General features: G+C 42.0%; 1 protein-coding gene across 1 annotated transcript in view; it reads right to left on the bottom strand.

Moving 5' to 3' along the window:
* The window catches only part of LOC117366498, a 135602-nt gene that overhangs the window by 94358 nt on the left and 19255 nt on the right, over window positions 1-21989 (bottom strand). Inside the window, exons 2-3 of the mRNA XM_033957882.1 lie at window positions 9956-10051; window positions 5965-6096 (exon numbers count right to left, since the gene is read on the bottom strand). Of these exons, the coding sequence (XP_033813773.1) occupies window positions 5965-6096; window positions 9956-10051 (228 nt within the window). The remainder of the gene's footprint in view (window positions 1-5964; window positions 6097-9955; window positions 10052-21989) is intronic.

Genomic DNA, 21989 nt, shown 5'->3' on the forward strand with positions numbered 1-21989 from the left:
AGCTGACAAGAGGTGGGGCGACGGTAATTCAATCCAGAGAAAAATATAACATTGAAGACTACAGGAAATTGAACAACACGACCCACTATAGACGCTTACCGGCTAATCCCACTGAGAATATTAAAATCATCATTGCTCAAATTTTGACTCAGAGCTATAAGAATAAGATCATCACCCATAAGGAATTGGAATTCCTCAAGGAAAACTTTCCGGTGACCCCCCGGATATACTTCCTGCCTAAAATTCATAAAGATATTGAGTGTCCTCCGGGACGTCCCATTGTGTCTATGAAAAATTCCATCTTAAAAACGCTGTCTAAATTCATAGATATCTTTTTGAGGGAGGAAGTGAACAAAATGCGCTCATTCATCAAAAACACTACTCATATGTTATCCATACTGACCTCTATATATATGGTCGGAGAGGATTGGATACTAGTCACTCTTGATGTAGCATCTCTGTACATTATGATTCCAGCTAATGAAGCGCTGGAGTTATTGCAAGAAATTTTCAACCACAAGACATTGCATCCCAGAATTACCACTGACTTCCTCATGAATTTAGCAGAATTAGTGCTCACAAAAAGTTTCTTCTGGTTCAATGATGAATTTTTTGAACAAATTCATGGAATTGCAATGGGTGCCACGGTGACACCATTGATTGCAAATCTGTACATGGCTAATATGGAAGAGAAATATATCTACAATTCCGAGGGGATTCAAGAATGAGGTAGTATGGAAGAGATTCCTTGATGACATCTTTTTCATTTGGTCAGGTTCCATACAAGAACTAGAGGTCTTTATAGCTTGGCTTAATGAACTACTGCCTAATATCAAATTCAGTGCAACATTCAATACAAAAGAAATTGCTTTTATGGACATTAATATTCACAAGTCAACTAATGGCTTTACAACCACTCTCCATCGGAAACCGACTGACAGAAACAGCTTACTACGCTATCACAGCTTCCATCCTCAGCGGCTAAAGAATAGTTTGCCGATAAATCAATTTCTCCGCTTACGACGGATCTGTTCATCGTTTGAAGATTTTAAACTACAAGCGAATGAAATGAAGGAGAGATTCCATCAACATGGGTATCCTAAATCAATTATACATTAAGCATACACTAAAGCAAAATTTGCCCAATGCGAGTTGCTACTGTCCTATCAGTCGGATAAGGAAGATATGGGCATAATATCTGTGCAAAAATACACCCCTGTATCTCTCAAACTTAATAAGATCATATTAAAACATTGGCATGTGGTTAGGTTAGGTGTCCCCGACTGCCCTGAAAGTCCTATTTTCTCGTACAAGTGCACTAGAAATATTGGAGAGCTTCTTAAGAACAAACCCACTTTGGTGCCCCACAACAATAGGGGCACCCCTAGTGAATGCGGCAGATGTCAATGGTGCCAGCTCACTATGTCGGGTCAATATTGGGTTCATCCTGAGACGGGGTTAAATATTATAGCCATATGTCTACTAATTGTGATTCTATGTGTGTGGTGTATTTAATCCAGTGCCCCTGTAATAAAATCTATATTGGGCGTACGAAACGTTCAATCAAAACGCGCCTTAATGAACACAAATCGCGGGTACGTTCGGAACGTGACACTGCCCCTCTGGTCAAACATTGGCAGCTTATGCATCATACGTGGTCAGACATTAAGTGGAGAATCGTTGACACTGTTACAGTCGAGTGGGAGAGTGGCAATATTCAAAAAGCTTTGGCCTTTAAAGAGCAGAAATGGATTTAAAAACTGAATTCCCTGGCTCCCATAGGTTTAAATGAGGAGACTGAAGGGTTATCTATCCTATAAGAGCTGAATGATGTCATTTCCGGTTCAGCCTGAGTTGTGCCCTGCACCGGGAGTAGGATGATGTCAGACTCCCGATCATGTGCGAGTGGCCAGCTGCATTTAATGAGCAAACTTGCAATTCGTGGCCATGTTACAAGGCAATTGCAGCTCCCTCAAACGGATAAGCGCAGGGCTCCTGTGATTCTATTTTTACTTTTAGTCCTAAGTATGAGTGAGGAAAGGCTTGTAGTTTGTCTTATATTTATGAGAAAGTAAGGCATGATTTTATGTGTTTACAGTTTCCCTCGACCCTGAAGAAAGGTTTCTTTTTTGAAACATGCATGTCAGGAGAGGTGAAGACAGCACAGGCTCACTATAAGCTAAGTGATGGTCTGTTATTGAAAAAATGATAAGTTTTATATATATAAAAAATACATTGCTAAAAAAATGGCACTTAGATAAATAGGACAGTGATTCATTGAATTAATAAAAGTTGGACCGACAAAGCATTAAGCAACTGGTGATACATAGCCGATTGCTGCCTGAAGGTCCATACATATGATAGATGCACCCCCAAGGGTAGATGCATTCAATATTAGCTTGTCTTTTAAGATAGTTGTATTAGACAAACCAGTATATGACTTGCAATTTTATTAGACACTTACAAGGAAATTTCAAAAAGAAAGATGCCTCCAGAGCAACTACTCTTAGTTTCAATTTAAGAAATCCCTTTCTCCTTAACTGAGTTGCTCTGGAGACATCTGGAAACACGTGTACTGATTCACTGCAAAATTTAGCCATTCTGTTTTTAAAATAAGTTTTCATTATAAGTGTTTTATCTAACTCAGACATGTAAGTTATCAATAGAATGGCTCTTGACTGAATCACATCTTGGGTTTCCTCCAAAAAACCCGTTAGGTCCAATTCAATAGGTGCCAATTGATCCACACCCTGCATTGTTTAAATTTTTTTCCTCTCATGGGGGAGGGTACCCACTCACGTACTGGCACAAGTAACCAACCTGGCGAGGTAAGTTGCCAATCCATTTCTGAGTCTGAGGTAAGTACACATTGCATTTCCGAGTCAGAGGTAAGTACACACATTGCAAACAGTACTAGGAGTCCAATTAGCTCAAGCAGGAATATCTACATAGAGACATAGCAAACATAAGGTATGGAGGGCTATGTACGTTAATGCCTACAGTTTGGGCAATAAGATTCTGGAATTAGAGATGGAAATGAGGAACGCCGACCTAGATGTGGTGGCGATATCCAAGACTTGGTTCACAGACTCCCATGGGTGGGATATGGCTATACCAAGATACAACTTACTTCGTCGGGATAGAGAGGGCAAAATGGGAGGAGGGGTAGTACTATACACTAAAGAGGACATCAAAGTTACCAAAATCGCAGATGTCAAGTACACCGGGGAATCCCTCAGGGTGAATTTGGCTAGGGGGAAGGACAAATGCCTGTACCTTGGCGTAGTATATAGACCTCTAAGACAACAGGAGGAAATGGATATAGAATTAGTCAAAGACATAGAGAATATCACTTTGTGTGGAGATACAGTATTGTTAGGAGACTTCAATATGCCTGATGTGGATTGGAACAAACTTTCCACTATGACCATTTGCAGCAGGAAGCTATTAACCTCTATAAAGGGAGCAAGACTCAGACAAATGGTATTAGAGCCCACTAGGGATCGGGCGATACTGGACCTAATACTCACCAACAGAGAAAGTGTCACAGAGGTCTCAGTAGGCGATACGTTGGCCTCCAGTGACCACAACATGATATGGTTCAACCTCAGGAAAGGTTTCACTAAGTCAAGCACATCAACCAAGGTCCTCAACTTTAAGGGCACAAACTTCGAAAGCATGGGAGATTTCGTCCATCGGGCACTGCAAAACCAAGCCAAAACAGATAATGTAGAGGTAATGTGGTCAACTCTGAAATCAACCGTACACGAAGCAAGCAACTGCTACATAAAATAAGTAAGTAAACGACGAAGAAACAATAGACCACAGTGGTTCTCTGTGGAGATCTCAGACCTCATAAAAAAGAAAAAAAGAGTGTTCATCTTCTACAAACAAACAGGGAAGCAAGAATCCAAGGAAGACTATCAGGTCAAGTCAAAAGCGGTCAAAACAGCAATCAGAGAGGCCAAATTCCAAATGGAGGAGAATCTAGCGAAGAACATCAAGAAGGGCGATAAATCCTTCTTCAGGTATATTAGTGACAGAAAAAGAAACACAGATGGGATAGTACGTCTTAGGAAACCCGACGGGAACTATGAAGAATCGGACTCCGATAAAGCCAAACTTTTAAATAAATACATCTGTTCAATCTTCACTTGGGGGCGCCGGGATCTGGCCCTCATCTGCCAACAAGGGAAAGCTCGGAAGACCCGTTTCAAAATTTTGAGTTTACGCCCAGCAGTGTCTACTATGAGCTATCTAGACTCAAGGTGAACAAAGCTATGGGACCAGACAAACTACACCCCAGGGTGCTAAAGGAGTTGAGTGACAGTCCTGGCGGAACCGTTATCCGCGCTCTTTAATCTTTCCCTAAGTACAGGAAGAGTCCCGTTGGATTGGAAAATGGCTAACGTCATTCCACTCCACAAAAAGGGATGCAGGACGGAGGCTGCGAATTAGAGACTGGTGAGTCTCACATTGATAGTGAGTAAACTTATGGAAACACTAATCAAACACCAATTAGATACGATCCTGAATGAGGAGAGTCTACGAGATCCCCATCAACATGGTTTTACGAAAGGAAGGTACTGCCAATCAAATCTGATCAGCTTCTTTGACTGGGTAACAAGAAAGCTGGATATAGGGGAGTCCCTGGACATCGTGTACTTAGACTTCAGCAAAGCGTTTGATAGTGTCCCACACCGCAGGTTATTGGGCAAGATGGGTTTGATGGGATTGGGTGAAACATTAACCGCATGGATTAGGGACTGGCTTAGAGGTAGACTTCAGAGGGTAGTGGTAAACGGTACCCTCTCCGATATGACGGAGGTGATCAGCGGAGTGCCACATGGCTCGGTCTTGGGCCCGATCCTATTTAACATCTTCGTAAGAGACTTGACTGAGGTGCTTCAAGGTAAAATTACATTATTCGCCAATGATGCCAAACTATGCAACATAGTAGGCAAAAGCACAATAGACAAAAGCACAGTGCCCGACATAAGCACAATGCCCGACAGTATGATGCAGGACCTATTCCTGCTGGAGCATTGGTCAAAGACTTGGCAACTAAGTTTCAATGCCAAAAAATGCAAGGTCATGCACCTTGGCAGCAAAAATCCATGCAGGACTAACATCCTAAATGGCGAGATCCTAGCAAGAACTGTAGCAGAACGTGGCTTGGGGATGATCATTAGCGAAGACATAAAGACTGCCAATCAAGTGGCGAAAGCTTCATCCAGGGCTAGACAAATCATGGGCTGTATCCGTAGAAGTTTTGTCAGCCGTAAGCCCGAGGTCATAATGCCGTTGTACAGATCCATGGTGAGACCCCATCTGGAATACTGTGTACAATTCTGGAGGCCGCATTATCAAAAAGATGTGCTGAGAGTTGAGTCAGTTCAGCGAATGGCCACCAGGATGGTCTCAGGACTCAAGGATCTCCCATATGAGGCTGGGTAAGTTGCAGCTATACTCACTCGAGGAACGCAGAGAGAGAGGAGACATGATCGAGACGTTCAAATATGTCACATGCCATATTGAGGTGGAAGAAGATCTCTTTTTTCTTAAAGGACCCACGGCAACAAGAGGGCATCCGTTGAAAATCAGAGGTGGGAAATTTCATAGCTTCACCGAAAGGGTGGTTGATCGCTGGAATAATCTTCCACAACAGGTAATTGAGGCCAGCAGCTTGCCAGATTTTAAGAAACGATGGGATTGGCATGTGGGATCTCTTCATGGAGGTAGTTAGGGGGGTGGGTCATTAGCGTGGTCAGACTAGATGGGCCGTGGCCCTTTTCTGCTGTCATTTTCTATGTTTCTATGTTTCTAAAATAGGTAAATTCTCCACATTGGCAATCCCAGTATCTCCTTAAAGAACTTTCGTATCAAAATTTCCAGAGATAGTAAATGAGTAATTGGAAAATTCACCAATCGGAGATTTTTTGATCTTTGTAGGTTCTCCATTACCTCCAATTTGGAATATATTATACAGGAGTCCTTTACTGCAGAGGTAGAAACTTGTAAAGTTACAATTTGTGATTCCATTAAATTTGATCGTTTATCTAGGGAGGTTAAATTAGAATCAACATTTTCCAATTTCTGAACCACAGCATGAGAAAAATCAGAAGACTGTTTAACAGTAAACATTAATAATCCTTCTACTCTAGATATAAGTAACCATAGATCCTTTAAGGTAGCATCTTGTGTTATCTCTGAGGTTACTGGTTCTTCAATTAGCTCAAAAAAAAATAGGCTTAGGTAAAGAAGAAAAATTCAATTTAAAAGAGCCATTAGGAGAACCAGCACTCCCCGGAAAAATAGTGGTTTCTACATGGGGCCCATTAGCACTCGATGCTAGTGGAAGGGGAGGAGTTCTGTTGAGGGGGCTTAAAGAAGCTCTGGATAGAGATTGTGAATTTACATTACCACTTGAAGTCAAGCCTACAGACAAAAATACTTACCTGGCATATGACAGTTGTCATTCTTCTAGGTTGAAACAGGCTTTACCAATTGGGCAGTTTCTTAGGATAAGACGTATATGCTCCACTGATCAAGAATACAGGAAACAAGCCAGGGGCCTAATTAAGCATTTCCGTGCAAGATCTTATCCCGAATGGACCATACAGCAAGCTTACCGTACAGCTCTATATGCCAATCCTACCTTGTTATTACAACCTCAACATCGCGCCCCACCCCTCCCCCCCCTTCCAGTTGGAAAAGCATGTGTGTGTTCTATCTTACTCAGCCAAGGCTTCCCAGGTAGCAGAGAGTATCCATAAACATTGGCACATTCTATCCCCGCATGAGGTATTTAGTGAGGGTCCTTGTGTGGCCTATTTGAGACCAAAAAATTTAGCTAACCACTGTGAGAACTCTGAGTGATACACAGGGTGCTAATGGTCAACAGGGTCATAGGGCATGTGAAAGTTGTGCTGTGTGTGAGTTATCCCTAAGGGGTGACACCTTTAAACATCCAGGTACTGGAAAGACTTACAGACTTAGAAATTGTACCACATGTAAATCTATGGGAGTGGTCTATGCCATTATATGCCCTTGTTTGCTCATGTATGTGGGATGTACGATGCGTCAGGTACGGACCAGATTAACCGAACATAAGAGCAGGCTCTTGCATGAAGTGATCACAGCCCCTAAGGTCACTGTATGGAGATGGCACACATGTTCCGGGACCTGAGGTAGTTAGTACTTGAACAAATACCTGAAACCTGGGTTGGTGACAAAAAATCTAATTGCATCTATGTGAGCAATACTGGATTACATTACATTACATTAGAGATTTCTATTCTGCCATTACCTTGCGGTTCAAGGCGGGTTACAAAAGAGATTTAAAAAAAAAATGGAGTGTTACAATGGAAGAACATTTGTCCTTTCAAGAGAGGTAAAGAGTAGGTTATGTAGTTTCAGTGTGGCAGGAAGAGGGTGGGGGAGAAGTACGAATAATGGCGTCATTGGCGTCATTGGCGAATAATGTAATTTTACCTTGAAGCACCTCAGTCAAATCTCTTACAAAGATGTTAAATAGGATCAGGCACAAGACCGAGCCCTGCGGCACTCCGCTGATCACCTCCGTCATATCAGAGAGGGTACCATTTACCACTACCCTCTGAAGTCTACCTCTAAGCCAGTAAGTTTGAAGTTAAGGCTGAACTGGATACTGTCTTATTGGACTGGATTATTGAACTGGATACTGTCAGCCCAACTGGATTGAATGATACCATTGAATGGAGTGCCCTGCTATAACCCCATGTGTTTGTGTGTATGTTATCCATAAAGTTTTTCATGATGACGCAACTGTCCGCTGTTTTAAATCACTTTATGTCTCTTCCATTTTGACTCACTGGCGATGTCCCACAAACTTGCGGTTTGCCTAACTCTACTAAAATTTTTTCCTTTCTTAAGCTCCTGAAAAAGGGTATTCCACCTGAAACTGGACCAGTCAAGCTAACAACTTGACGATTCTGTTATGCCTAGTTTGGGAAATTGAGGAAATATTTTGAAAATATTGGATATGAACTTCTCAGGCAGTTACCGCAGATAAGTTTTATGTACTTTGCTGGTTTTGAGTCCTAACCTTGAAACGTTGATAGCACTGCATTCTTACGCCTGTTAATTAAATTTAATTCATTGGTTTTTTTGCACTTCACTATTATTATCATTTATGCACATGTAGGGCCGATGATGGTGTACAGCAGGGCTTAAGAAAGAGCCCAGCTACAATATGTTAAGCACTGGTAATTAGCACACCATACCTTCTACTATTGCACTGAAGCCTCACATTTATATTTATATATATTTATATAATATTTTTTCCCTTATTTGTAGGGTTGTGTTAGTTTGTTCGCAGTGCTACCCACCTTTCTTGGTTTATATTTGAGATTTTGTGATTTTGACTTTCTATTGGGCCTGTCATAGTAGGGGTAGAACTCTTCGGCTTCAGTTTCCTTACCGAAAATAATATTTTACTCCTTACAAATCATTAGAAATCACTAACCAGATCTTAAAAGTATAGCTCCTCGGTTCCTCATGGCTCCAAGGGGTTCCCAAGGGGCGTTACCTGCCTCTCAGGGCACGCCCCTCGGGCCACGCACCGCTGGTGCGGCATCCCTTTTATGTCGGAGGAGACAGATCTGGATGAAGTCAGTTGTCCGTCTCCTCAGTTGCTTGCAAAATTCCACCAAGCACAAAAGGAAAAAAGGGACTCACAACCAGCACCTGGGGCAAATAAGGCACTCCTCAATTCAAACCCTTTTATGTCGGACCTTAAAGGTACAAAAAAGTAATTTGAAAGTGATCCAGTGGTTGATAGGCAACCAATGTGCATTTTACAGAAAAGGAGTTACATGATCATATTTTTTTGCATGGACGATAATTTTTACTGCTGTGTTCTGTATTATCTGAAGCCCTTCTCATTTCTTTTTGTGTGATTTCTTGATCAAGAGAGCAGCATCAGAGCATTTAGCGCCCCGGACCATGGTAGAAACCTCCTGATCACACATAATTGGAAGAACCATGACAGGATTATTTACACTTTTTGGTGGGTAAATGTGTGTATCACATATAAGTATGAAAGAATGATGGCAGAATGTTTGGGGACTAGTAAGTCCTTTAATGATGTATGGAGCCCATTGACTCCTTTTGTTCCATTACAGTAAGGGTCATGTTTCTTCTCTTTTCATTAGATTTCTTTACACATCCAGGGAGGGTGGATGGGTGGGGTGAGGGAAATGTACTTTGAGGAGTTAAATTATTTAATTATAATATTGAATTCACATCATATGTTTTATTATATTAATAATTAAGATGAGGATGTGAGTAAATGACTGTTTAATGTAATAATTGTATAGTTATTAGTGTGTTCTATGCAGTATTTTATGATTTACCAATTGTATTGCACTATCAAAGTTTGAAAATCAATAAAGATTTCAACAAAACAAACAAAAAAAGAAACCTCTACCATAGATTAGTAAAAGGGGGGATAAGTGTCAAATGTGAGTGTGCTACCCATATACTAAAAATTATTTTTTGTAATGGCTGGGGGGGGGTCAGGGGCAGAGAGTGGAAATTTCTGAACTAATCAGTGCATCGGCATTGCCGCGTGCTAACTGATTAGCACAGAATTAGCATGTAAGCTCTTATCACCAACAAAATAGGTGGTGGTAAGCGCTCTTGTGCTAATTTTTGTTGAAGGCTGCGCACTATTGGCAACATGAACACATGGCCATTAATTCAGAAAATGCAAAATTGGCCATTTCTCAGCTGCATTGTATTGTATTGTATTGTATTGCATTGTATTGTATTGTATTGTATTGTATATTCCTGTATCTTGCTTATAAGGTAAGGTAAGCAAAATTTATGCTTTGTTCTGGGTCAGACAGGCACTAAGGATCCTCCCCTTCCTTAGAACGATGAGCCTTGGGAAAAAAACCCAAAAAAACCACACCAACAAGAACTGCTGCTTTGGTATCTGAACTGCAGCTTTGGTATCTGTTCTTTGTTGAACAGAGAAGCGTGTCTGAATTACGTTACTGATTTCTGTCTGTGAACAAAAACAAACAAAATGCAATCTGGCTTTTCTTTTGTTCACTTGAAAAAAGTTCCCCACGCTGTGCCTTGGGGCAATAGTGAGAGCTTTCACCCCTCCTCCTTTTCCATGCCTTCCAGTGAGATAGAAGGCAGCCTTTTGGCCGCCTCCCTTTTTTTCCTCCATAGTTTTTTCTCTAGCAGGAAGGGGGGGGTTGGAGCAGGAGACAGAATGGGGAGTAAAAAGCTAGTAGAAGTGATGAGGGGGGTGCTAGAGACTCCCCCCCCCCTGGATAGCAATCCTCTGGAAAAGCCCTTAGAAAGGATCCTGCAGTGATAATGACAGTGTGTCCGGTATTAAGAGTAAAGATAAGAAGCAACTGCTAAGTATTGAGACTCCACCCAGCTTCTGGCCTTAACGTGCTAGATAAACCTATGTAAGGGTACAATAAGGCCACTTTCTACCACAACTGTGTTTAAAGACTCCTTATAATGTTAAAAACAGCTAGTCCCGATACTGAACCTTGCAGCATTCCACTATTTAGTTTTTTCCATTGTGAAAACTAGCCACTTAGGGGTCCTTTTATCAAGCTGCGGTAGGAGTTTAACGTGCGGAATACCGCGCGTTAAACCGCCTGCTGCACTAGCCGCTAATGCCTGCATTGAACAGGCGTTAGTTTTTTAGCCGACCGCGGTGGTTAGCGTGAACTGAAATGTCCGACGCGCTAACCCCGCTAGCCCGGCTTGATAAAAGGACCCCTTAGCTTTTTCCTCTCTGTCCTTGTAACCAGCTACGTTTCCACAATAACACATGGATTCATGTCCTATGACCTTGTAATTTCCTCAGAAGTCTCTCATGAGAAACTTTATCATATACCTTCTGAAAATCCAAATGAATTATCGGTATGTCAGCTGGCTCACCCTTATCCAGGTGTTTATTAACCCCTTCAAAAAAATCTAACACATTGGTAAGATAAGACCTCTCTTTACAAAAATCCATGTTAGTTCTGTTCCATTTAGGCCATATCAATTCATACGTTCATTAATTTAGATTTTTTTAAATGACTTTTATCATTTTTCGTAGCACCAATATATGGCTCACCAATCTATGGTTTTCTTGATCTCCCAGGTGGCCTTTGTAAGAACTTGGTATTAGATTGTCCACTCTCCAGTCCTTGAGTATTGAAGCCAATTTTACATATTAGGCTACATATTATTACATAGAGGTTACATATTATTACTAATATGATTTCATTTATAAGTTATTTTAGAATTCTAGGGTGTATACCATATCCTCCAGGTGATTTGCTATTCTTTAGTTTGCTACTTTGCTCTATGACTTATTCCAGATTCATTGTGGTTAGCTTCATTTCCTATGAATCACCACAGTCAACGGTTGTTTCCAGTATAGGTCTCTTCTCAATATTCTCCTTAATAAAGATCAAAGCAAAACAAAGTTCCTCCATGGCTTTATTGTCCTTGAGTATCTCTTTTAGCCATTGGTCGTCTAATGACCCAACTAGTCTCTCATAGATTTCTGACTTCATTTATTTGGCTAACACCTTTTTTCACTACTAGGCACACTAAGAGGGGGGGGGGGGAGATGGATTCAACAAAGGGTGCTAAGCATGTTACCGTACACTGACGCGGTTTTCGCCCTTTGCTGAATCCCCACCTAAGTATTTCCCAGTCATTGGAGGGTTTACAATCTATGGAGCTCTTTTAATAAGCTGTGTTAGATGTTTTCCTGCAACTAAAAATGGCCCAATGTAGAATGTGCTAGTTTTGCCATCTCTGTGCATGAGTATGCACTTTACTTTTTCAATTTTTTTTGGGGGGGAGAGGGAAAGTCATAGGCTGAGAATCCACATGTAAGCACTATATAGGTAGCACACTGACATTAACACACGCTGAAAAACACAGACTTAACCCCTCACCCCCCCTTTTTATCAAGATGCACTGCTGAGCAGTGTAAGCTAAATTCCGAGCCACCCATAGGAATAGAATGGACAGCTCAGCATTTAGCTCATACTACTCAGCAGCATGGCTTGATAGAAGGTGGGAGGGGGGGGGGTTAATATGGAATCTTTTATCAAAATAGGAGGCAGAAAAATGTTTCTTACTTTGTCAAAGCTTTAAAGACATATTTTTAATTTTTACTGATTTTTTTTATAAATTGTACTGTAGAATTATTACATTACATTAGAGATTTCTATTCCGCCATTGCCTTGCGGCTCGAGGTGGATTACAAAAGAATTACAAAAAACGCATTACAAGAAGAAAATATCTGGTAATTTCTAGTGGAGATAAGGAGTAGATGAGCTTTCTTTGGGGAATCGGGAAGGTATTGGGAAGTGGGAAGGAGCTAGCGGTATTAAGTCGATTGCAGGAATTTTTATGTTATGTAAACTTTCTTGATTTGTTATCCACTTAGACTCTAGTGGTCTATAAATCTTAAAGAATAGAATAATAATAATAATAATAAACTTTATTTTTCTATACCGCCATAGTCAGATGACTTCTAGGCGGTTCACAATGTAAGAAGTCTGGACAATCAGCGAATTACAGAAAGCATGAAGAATAAATGTTACATGAGAAATAGGAGTTACCTGAGAGATTAAATTAGGGTTAGCAGTGGGGAAATGACATAGTGAAAGAGGGTCATCTATTTAGTCAATGAATTTGTCGAATAGAGTGGTTTTAATTGGTTTTCGGAATGATTTGTAGGTCTGTTTGGGTTCAATTATAGAATGAATGAGTGCTTCTGTGTTAATTTTTTTAAAATATCCATGCGTTAATAGTACCATTAGTACATGGCCAGAATTTCAACAATTTTTTTTTAAAGACTCTTTTACAGTCACATTAGAAATGGGCTTAGCACATGGAAAGGACACATGTAGGGTCTCTTTAAGCCCATTTATTAGTGTAGCTTAGTCAAAAGGGCCCCTAAGTTTATACCTGAGGCAACAGAGGGTTAAGTGACTTGTCCAAAATCACAAGAAGCAGTAGCAGGATTTGAGCTGAGGTGACCCGGTTGTCAGGTAAACAGAGCAAAAGCTATAATCAACTCAAACGGCGAGCTGCACTGATGATTCAAAAATTCCATAACTGACATCCAGAATCCTAATCCAACATGGCACTACATTTCGCCCTTAGGCTGCTTCAGGGGTAACAAACAAAGACTAAAAACATAAATATAAATCACCTTTATATATTACAAGGCTAAACATTTCACTTCATGCTCTTTCATAACTTAACCAGGCACACAGCTATCTCCCTTCAGCTTTAGCAAAAGAAGCTCTAAAAATAACAAATATAACAATGGGGATAAAAGACAACTTTGCCTGGTCCCTCTATTCAAAGGGAATGAAGAGGAGGAGGATCCATTCACCAAAATTGCTGCTGTAGGATTAAAGAGTCCTAAGTGTAGCAAGGGAACACCCCCTCCACCCCCAGAAAAGCCATAAGCAGGACCACTCAACTCCTGCCATCCTTTTGGGGTTTGGGTGGGTCGTGGCAATTGTCGGGGGAGGGGGCCACGCGATTGTTGGCGGGTCGATGGGGAGGGCTGTCGGCTGCAGTGGGGAATTTTTTCATTTTTTAAATTGGGACAGATATTTTGCGTGCTATTTAGCTGGTCAGGATTAATTCCTGGCTGCTAAATAACACTGAATATCAAGAAGTCTGTACCCTTGCCCGGTCTCAGAAAGTTCAAGTTCAAGTTTAATGGTTTTTTTTGATTAATCGCTTAATCATATTTCTAAGCGATGAACAGTTTAAAATTACAATTAATGGGAGACAATACAATACAAAACTATATATAATGACATTAGGGATTAAAAGTTTAACTTAACAAACTCATATACACAAGGGAAGAGGGGAGGTGAAATACAAAATCAATGTAGAAAAGTAGAACAAAAAGGGAAAAGTACAAAAAGGGAAACAAATAAAAGATATAATATGATACAGTAAAAATTTGACCTATGGATTGTTTAGTTAATTACCAAAGGCATCTCTAAAAAGAAATGTTTTTAAATTACTATTCTGAGTCTGCCAACCAGTGGCATAGTGAGGATGAGAGGCACCCGGCTTGGTGGCGCCCTTTCCCTGCCCTCTTCTCTACTCCTGTTCTTCTCCCCCCTCCCCATTGCCACATGCATGCACTGCTTCCCTTCCCCCATACCTCTGTAATGTTCCTGTCATGAGCAGCAACCCCCAACCTGCTGTTGCGCCTGTGTGGGCTCTCCATTTGATGTCACTTCATAGGCGTTGGTCCAGGAAGTGACATCAGAAGAAGAGCCCACGCAGGCGCGACAGCAGGTTGGGGATTGCTGCTCACGCCAGGAACATTACAGAGGTAAGGGTGAAGAGAAGCGGTGTGCCTAGTGCGGCAGTGGGGGGAGGCAGGGAAGCAGCAGGAGGTGGAGAGGAGGATGGGTGCCACACCCATACCAAGACAGATCCCGGGGCAGACCCCCCCAACCCCATTGCTGCCAGCAAATGTCAGGTCATAGGCCAAGTTTTGAGTGAAATATTCACCAAATTCAGAAATTGTAGGAATACTGTAACTTGATCTCATATGAGAATGGAGCCAAGAGTACGGGTATTGGAAGGGTGGCCCATCAAAAGCGCGCAGGACATTGGCGCGCTGACAATCCCGCTCTGACATCTGTGCGCAGGACCAATGCTTGCCGCCGCTTCTGCCTTCCCCTTTGCGCTCTGATGGGGGGATGGGGGAACCCCCACTACACTTAGAACTGTTTGTGCTCCTGCTGCGCTGGGGGGGAGACCCCCCACTACAATGAAAACACCCGAACAGAAGGATAACAAGAGTTTTCAGTGTACAGGGGGGGAATCCCTCCAAGTGGGAGCACGAGCAGTTCTAAGTGTAGTGGGGGGTTCCTCCACCACCACATACCCCCTCAGAATGCTAAGGCCTGAAACCGCCAGAACTGGTGGCGTGCATTGATCCTGCACCCAGATGTAGGCGTGGGATTGTCGGTGTGCCAATGTCCTGCGCGCTTTCGGCGGAAGCAGTAAGAAAATTACTTCAAATGAAGCCAAAATCAATTCTAGAATATGTATGGTAAACTGAGGACAAACAGGTGCAATCAGGATGTGCTCCCAAGTCTCCCCATTCATCCTTCAAGTGACTATATCTTTCAGATGAATATGAAAAAGCTGTATCTCTTTAGGTATTATATAGCTGTACCTGGAAAATGAAGTACGTTGGCTATTTGGGGCATAGATATTTGCTAAGGTATTTCTTGTACTCATCAGAGTAGCACTAATTATTAATAATATCACTTCCTTGTTCATATGAATCTTGAACAACCGAGCAAGTTTAGCAATCAAAAATGTCACTTCTCTCTTGTTCGTTTTATATGATGTGGCAAGTGACAGATATTTAGCGCTTTACTGATAAAACGGAGGAAATCCCAGGTCCCTTCTCACTCTCCCAAACCCACCAACAAACCAAATCATTAAACAAATAATAGAAACCTAGAACAGACAGAAAAGAATGTAAAAAGCAATTGTCCTTCATACTGGGACAGGGAACAGTCACCTGCCCTTAGGAGATAGGAATAAATTGCATTCATCTCTCATGTATTGTTCCTGAACAATGGTGTCATCGAGGACAAGAGTGCAACAATGGTACCGCAGAATAGAAATGATTCCTATTGATAGCAGAAAAAATATAGGCTAAGCTTAATGATCTTTCAGATTTCCAGTTTGGAAATGTAAGTTCCAAAGCTGATGCAAGGGCATTCCTTGGACCCCCAGCTGCGGCTGCCAATGTTGCTAGGCCAATTGACTCTTTTGTATGATGTGCAGGAGAACTTAGAGCTGACCTGAAACAGTCCCTACTGGATCCACCAAATGCTTATGGAGGGCAGGAGCAATCCTTCGGATATGAGGTGATGCTGGGCCCAGATCAATGTATTTCATCCTCTCAACCGACAGTAATGAGCTCACCTAGGGTTGCCAGATTTTGCTATAGTAAAATCTGGACCATCTAGACCCATCCCCTGGCCCACCCGTCTACCCATCCTCACCCTGCTATGCCCCAGTCCCACCCCTAATCTCGCCCTAGCCCCACCCCGGCCCCCACTGCCTGCTCTCTTCGATTTAGAGGAGGCTTTTCAAAACCTGGACAAAGTGCCGAGTTTTGAAAAGCCGTCTGGACCCCCGGACCTGTCCTCGAAAAGGAGGACAGGTCCGGGGAAATCCGGAATGTCTGGTAACCCCAAAGCTCACTTGCCCAAAGTATAAAGCATTCAATGGAAGATATGCAAGTTGCTGATGGGCAAGTACGGGGTCAGATTCAGTTCTCCGGAACTAGTAATGGTGCTTTGGGACAAACTCTTCGGGCAGAGGGAATACCTTTTCTCTCTTACTATACATTATATTTTTCATACCATATTTGCCATACTATGTCTACCGTGCTACATATTCTCATACTATGCCCACTACACAATACAGTAGAACCTTGGTTTGCGAGCATAATTCGTTCCAGAAGCATGCTTGTAATCCAAAGCACTCATATATCAAAGCAAATTTCCCCAACGGAAATAATGGAAACTCAGACGATTCGTTCCACAACCCAAAAACTTTAATGCAAAATACTGTACGTACTCGTATTGTAAGACCTCGCTCGTTTAAAACAGTCACTACACTCTTGCAGCGTCAGAGAGAGAAGAACCATCAGTTCAGTTGTGATGATGTGATGTGTGTATACTGTTATGTACATGTAGTGCAAGACATTGCTTGTATGTCAAGTTAAAATTTAATAAAATATTTGCTTGTCTTGCAAACCGAGTTACTTACAATCCAAGGTTTTACTGTATTTGCCATCCGTTGTCTACTACACTAAGTTCTACCATGTTACATATCACACTGCCAGCCACACTTGTATACTATATCTACCATACTATGTTGGCCATGCTATGTTTGTGTAGCCCCTGGCTTCCTATAGTACCCTGTGGCTGGTATATGCACAGGAGGCAGGCCAGAAGAACACTATCAAGTAAAGGAGAGTAAAAAGAATAAATAGAAAATTCCCCCTTTACTAGTATTTTCAGGGTTCTGAGACGCTGATCCCCAGAGTTATATGCATAGAGGTAGCCTGCTGCTTAGTGAAATTCTTTGCCAGCTCCTACACAACTATTAACCAGAGAGAGACAAACTGTTTCTCCTGGCTTTGGAGCTCTCTCTGATGTCACTTCTGAGAGGAAGTGATGTCAGAGAGAGCTCTGAAGCCGATGAGGGCAGCAAGCTCTTCGCTGCTCGTGCCAAAGTTAAAAGGGTATGGGGAAGGGGTGTGGGCACGCATGGCAGGGGTACAGGGAAGAGGGAGGGAGAGGGGCACCACCATCCCGGGCGCCAGTTACCCTCGCTACGTCACTGCTTCTGTGCTCTCTCTAGTCTCTGTACATCTGTTTATCAGGCAGAAAAATTTCTAACTCTTTCTAAAGAGCCAATAGTAGCTCTGCCCCTGGGAGTGGGAGGAGTCCACACAGTGTGCATGATAGGTTCACTGTTGCCATGACATCAGAGGCCTGACTGCTGAATCTGTGCACTTACACTCAGGGAACACAGGAATCCCCCTCCTCACATTTGTATATATAATACCATGTTTGCCATGCTAAGTTTGCCATGTTATGTTTTGCCATACAATGCTCATCATGCTATGTCTAACCATACCATGTTTATCATGTTATGTTTCATCGTGCTTTGTTAACTATATTTTGCCATCTCTGTTAGACAATGTCCTGCCATGCCACGTTTGCCATCATCTTGTATAAATACAATATGATAAAATACAAAATAAAATGTGCTTGTAAGCTTGTGACCCATTCTGAGCTCCCCTGGGAGGACGGGATATAAAACCAAATAAATGGAGGTAAACCTCAATAGCAGATGGAAGATTTTCTGAGGTAGGAAGTTCCAATATTATAAAGGAACTGCCAAACTCACATCTATATAAAATTACAGAGGTGACATTAGAAACTGTTTGGATATCTATATCTGATCTGACAAAAACTTTTTATCCAGTAATTAATAACCTGGTTCCCTGTATATTAGGCCTACCAGAAACCGTAACCTCTTTACCTACCCAAATATCATAGGCTGTAGATATCGCACCTTCTTTGATAGAACATTCAAATTCCAAGCAGGTAGACTGCAAACTTGGACAGGCTACTTCACTGATGCCGCCAGAGAATCATATAGTATCTTTAGGAAAGAACTAAAAACCACCTTGTTTAAGAAATTTATAACCTAACCAGACTTCTCCCCTAAAATCGGAGCCTCCTCCCATCCCAAGGAGTCCGTCTACCCTCTTCTGCCAAAATTTCTATCTTTAATTGTTACCAGTTTTTCCCACTGGTGCCCGTCCTTCGTTCAAATGTACCAAGTTAACAACTTACTTCTCATCAACATCTTATGTTATCTTTTTCACCTTCGCAATCTTGCACCTTTGTAACTCAAAGCGCAATCTCCTTTCTCTTCTCCTACTTATGCTCTGAATATCGTCGACTGTATAATGCTACTCATTGTGAAACCGTGTAATACACAGACCCTGTAACTCTCCTGTTACTATCACTAGATGTTCAATGCTATACTCTGTAATTCGCTGTCTGTACAGTTTCTCTTCATTGTAAACCGCCTAGAAGTCGCAAGATTGTTGGCGGTATATAAGAATAAAGTTATTATTATTATTATTATTATATCTGAGCTGTAAAAATAAAGTTAAATCTTTGAAGGTGGAATGTAAATTCTATTCTGAAACATATAAGTATAGATCATCAGCCTGTAGGTCAAATTCAAACTGTACACTCGGGACCAGATTCTATAAATGGCGCCTAAGTTAGGCGCCCTAATTCAGATGCCTAGTGACACCTAATTAACCCCTCCCCCTTTAAAAAAAAAATGTGATAGCATTTTTGTAAGCTCAGGTCAGCATGCTGAATATTCTGTGCTGCTCCCGACGCTCATAGGAACTCTATGAGTGTCGGGAGCAGCGCACTGGCCTGTGCTAAAAACAGCTATCATGGTTTTGTAAAAGGGGGGGGGGTTAAATTCCATATGCAACCTAAATTTAATTAACAAGCTTAATTGGCATAGTAATTGACCATGCCATTGATTTTTAATTAAAAAAATTAAAAAAAATCAATCAATTAGAGGTTGTACATAGAATTCCGCGCAGTGCCTAGCAACACATAAGTTGAGACACCCTCCAACAACTGATTATGCCTACCTGAAAAGTAGGCGTGGTTAGGGGGTGGAGAATAGGCATGTAAATATAGGTGTCACTATAGGGCTCATAATCAAAACTTTAAAACGTCTAAAAACCCACCCATTCAGCAAGTAATCAACCGAAATTCGTCAACAGCCTTCTCATACTCTACTATCCATCTAAAGTCCTCCACTCTATGACTCAGAACCTTCTTGCAATTCCATCCTTAAAGCACATTAATTCAATAAGATCAAACAATTTTGCAATGACCGCACCCTCCCTTTGGAATTCCATTCTCAATTACCTTTGTGAAGAATCATCTCTACTCCATTTCAAAACAAAGTTGAAAACATTTCTATTCCAAGATGTTTTCGAAACTTAACAGCCCTTATAAGGGCCAAATCCTCCCCGTTTATACATAAAGAACCCCCCCCCGCCCCACCACTACCACCACCACCTATTGTGTGTCCCTTATTTGTTCTCTTTTCTTTGAATATTGTAGTTCTTCCCTTTTTATCTCCTTTTCCCATTTGTTTTACGTTTTCAGTCTTTTTTGTTCCACTAACTTCCCCTGAAGTCATTTATTGTCAAGTTTTAACCTTGTTTCACCGTTGTAGTACACTGTTTACTTTTTTATTGTATACTGCTCAGAAGTCTGATTGAGCGGTATAAGAAATTTTAAATAAACTTGAAACTTGATAATCAAACCAACTTTCCATACGTGTAGCGGGACTTCTTATGCCTCTGAATGCAGCTGTGGGTCCAGAGCTGAAAGTGGCATATCTGGAGGAGTGGTCACGGCAGAATGTGGTCCGACATAGACCTATACATTTCACAGGGATAATCAAATGTTTTACTAGACATCCTGGATGAAACATAGATGTTGTGAGTTAGATGATGTGAAAACAGGTATAAGGGCCAAAAGGGTATCCACTTCAACAGATTACCACTGCAGAGACAAAGTAAAGACCCGCACACCCAGTGTTCACTGACCCCCCTCACATCCCCACAAAGATCAGAATAAAAAAGTACATACCTGCCTTCAGAAAATCAGCACTTCTTATAGGAAAGCTTAGTAGAGCTGCACACAAGTGTCTTAAATAGCCTTGAGGGTGGACTAGTGAACCATAGAAAGTAACATAGTAATGTAGTAGATGACGGCAGATAAAGACCCGAATGGCCTATCTAGTCTGCCCAAACTGAATCAGTCTAAAAATTTGTATGTTTGTTTGTTTGTTTTTTTCTTCTTTTTCTTAGCTATTTCTGGGCAAGAATCCAAAGCTCTGCCCGATACTGTTCTTAGGTTCCAACTACTGAAGTCTCCGTCAAAGCTCGCTCCAGTCCATCTACACCCTCCTCCACCAAACGGCCATATACAGAAACAGACCGTGCAAGTCTGCCCAGTATTGGCCTTAGTTCTTCAATATTTACTATTATTTTCTGATTCTAGATCCTCTGTGTTCATCTCACGCTTTTTTGAAATCCGTCACCGTTTTCATCTCCACTACCTCTCTCGAGAGCACATTCTCTGTAAAGAAGAATTTCCTTACATTGCTCTTGAGTCTACCACCCCTCAACCTCAAATTATATCCTCTGGTTTTACCATTTTTCTTTCTCGGGAAAAGATTATGTTCTACGTTAATACCTTTAAAGTATTTGAATGTCTGAATCATATCTCCTCTGTCCCTCCTTTCCTCTAAGGCTGGGGTGCCCAATACATCAATCGCGATCAACCGGTTGATCGCTCAGACAACCCCAGTCGATCGCAGAGCCATGTGGTTTCCCTTCTGTGCTGTCCGGCTTTCTCTCTGGCCTCCCACGCATCCCTTTACCTAATTTTAGCAGGGAGCAGCCTGCAGAGAGGATCGTCAGTACTTTAGCGATCCTTGCAAGTTGCCATAGGCCTCAGGAATTGTCTGCCCTCTGCCTCCTCTGACGTCAGAAGAGGGGCGGATCAGCAACAGAGGGACAAGAGCTCCTGAGGCCTATGGCAACCTGCACAGATTGCTAAAGTACCGGCGATCCTCTCTGCAGGCTGCTCCCTGCTAAAATTAGGTAAAGGGTTGTGCGGGAGGTCAGGGAGGAACATGCAGGCCTTCCGGGGGGGAGTAGTCCTTTGGTGGGGACAGGTCAGGCCTTCAGGGGTGGGGTGCAGGCCTTCAGGGGGGACAGGCAGGCCTTCATGGATGGGGTGCAGGCCTTCAGGGGTGGGGTGCAGACCTTCAGGGATGGAGGGTAAAGGCCTTCAGGGGGGGACAGGCAGGCCTTCAGGGATGGGGTGCAGGCCTTCAGGGGGGACAGGCAGTATATACAGCATACATGCGTCACAACTGAGCTGATGGTTCTTCTGTCTCTGATGCTGCAAGAGTGACTGTTCTAAACGAGCGAGGTCTTACAATATGAGTACATACAGTATTTCGTATTAGAGTTTTTGGGTTGTGGAATGAATCATCTGAGTTTCCATTATTTCCGTTGGGGGAAATTTGCTTTGATATATGAGTGCTTTGGATTATAAGCATGCTTCTTGAATGAATTATGCTCGCAAACTAAGGTTTTACTGTATTGTGTAGTGGGCATAGTATGAGAATATGTAGCACGGTAGACATAGTGTGGCAAATATGGTATGAAAAATATAATGTATAGTAAGAGAGAAAAGGTATTCCCTCTGCCCGAAGAGTTTGTCCCGAAGCACCATTACTAGTTCCAGAGAACCCTT

The sequence above is a fragment of the Geotrypetes seraphini genome, chromosome 1, assembly GCF_902459505.1.
Source record: "Geotrypetes seraphini chromosome 1, aGeoSer1.1, whole genome shotgun sequence".
NCBI lineage: Eukaryota > Metazoa > Chordata > Amphibia > Gymnophiona > Dermophiidae > Geotrypetes > Geotrypetes seraphini.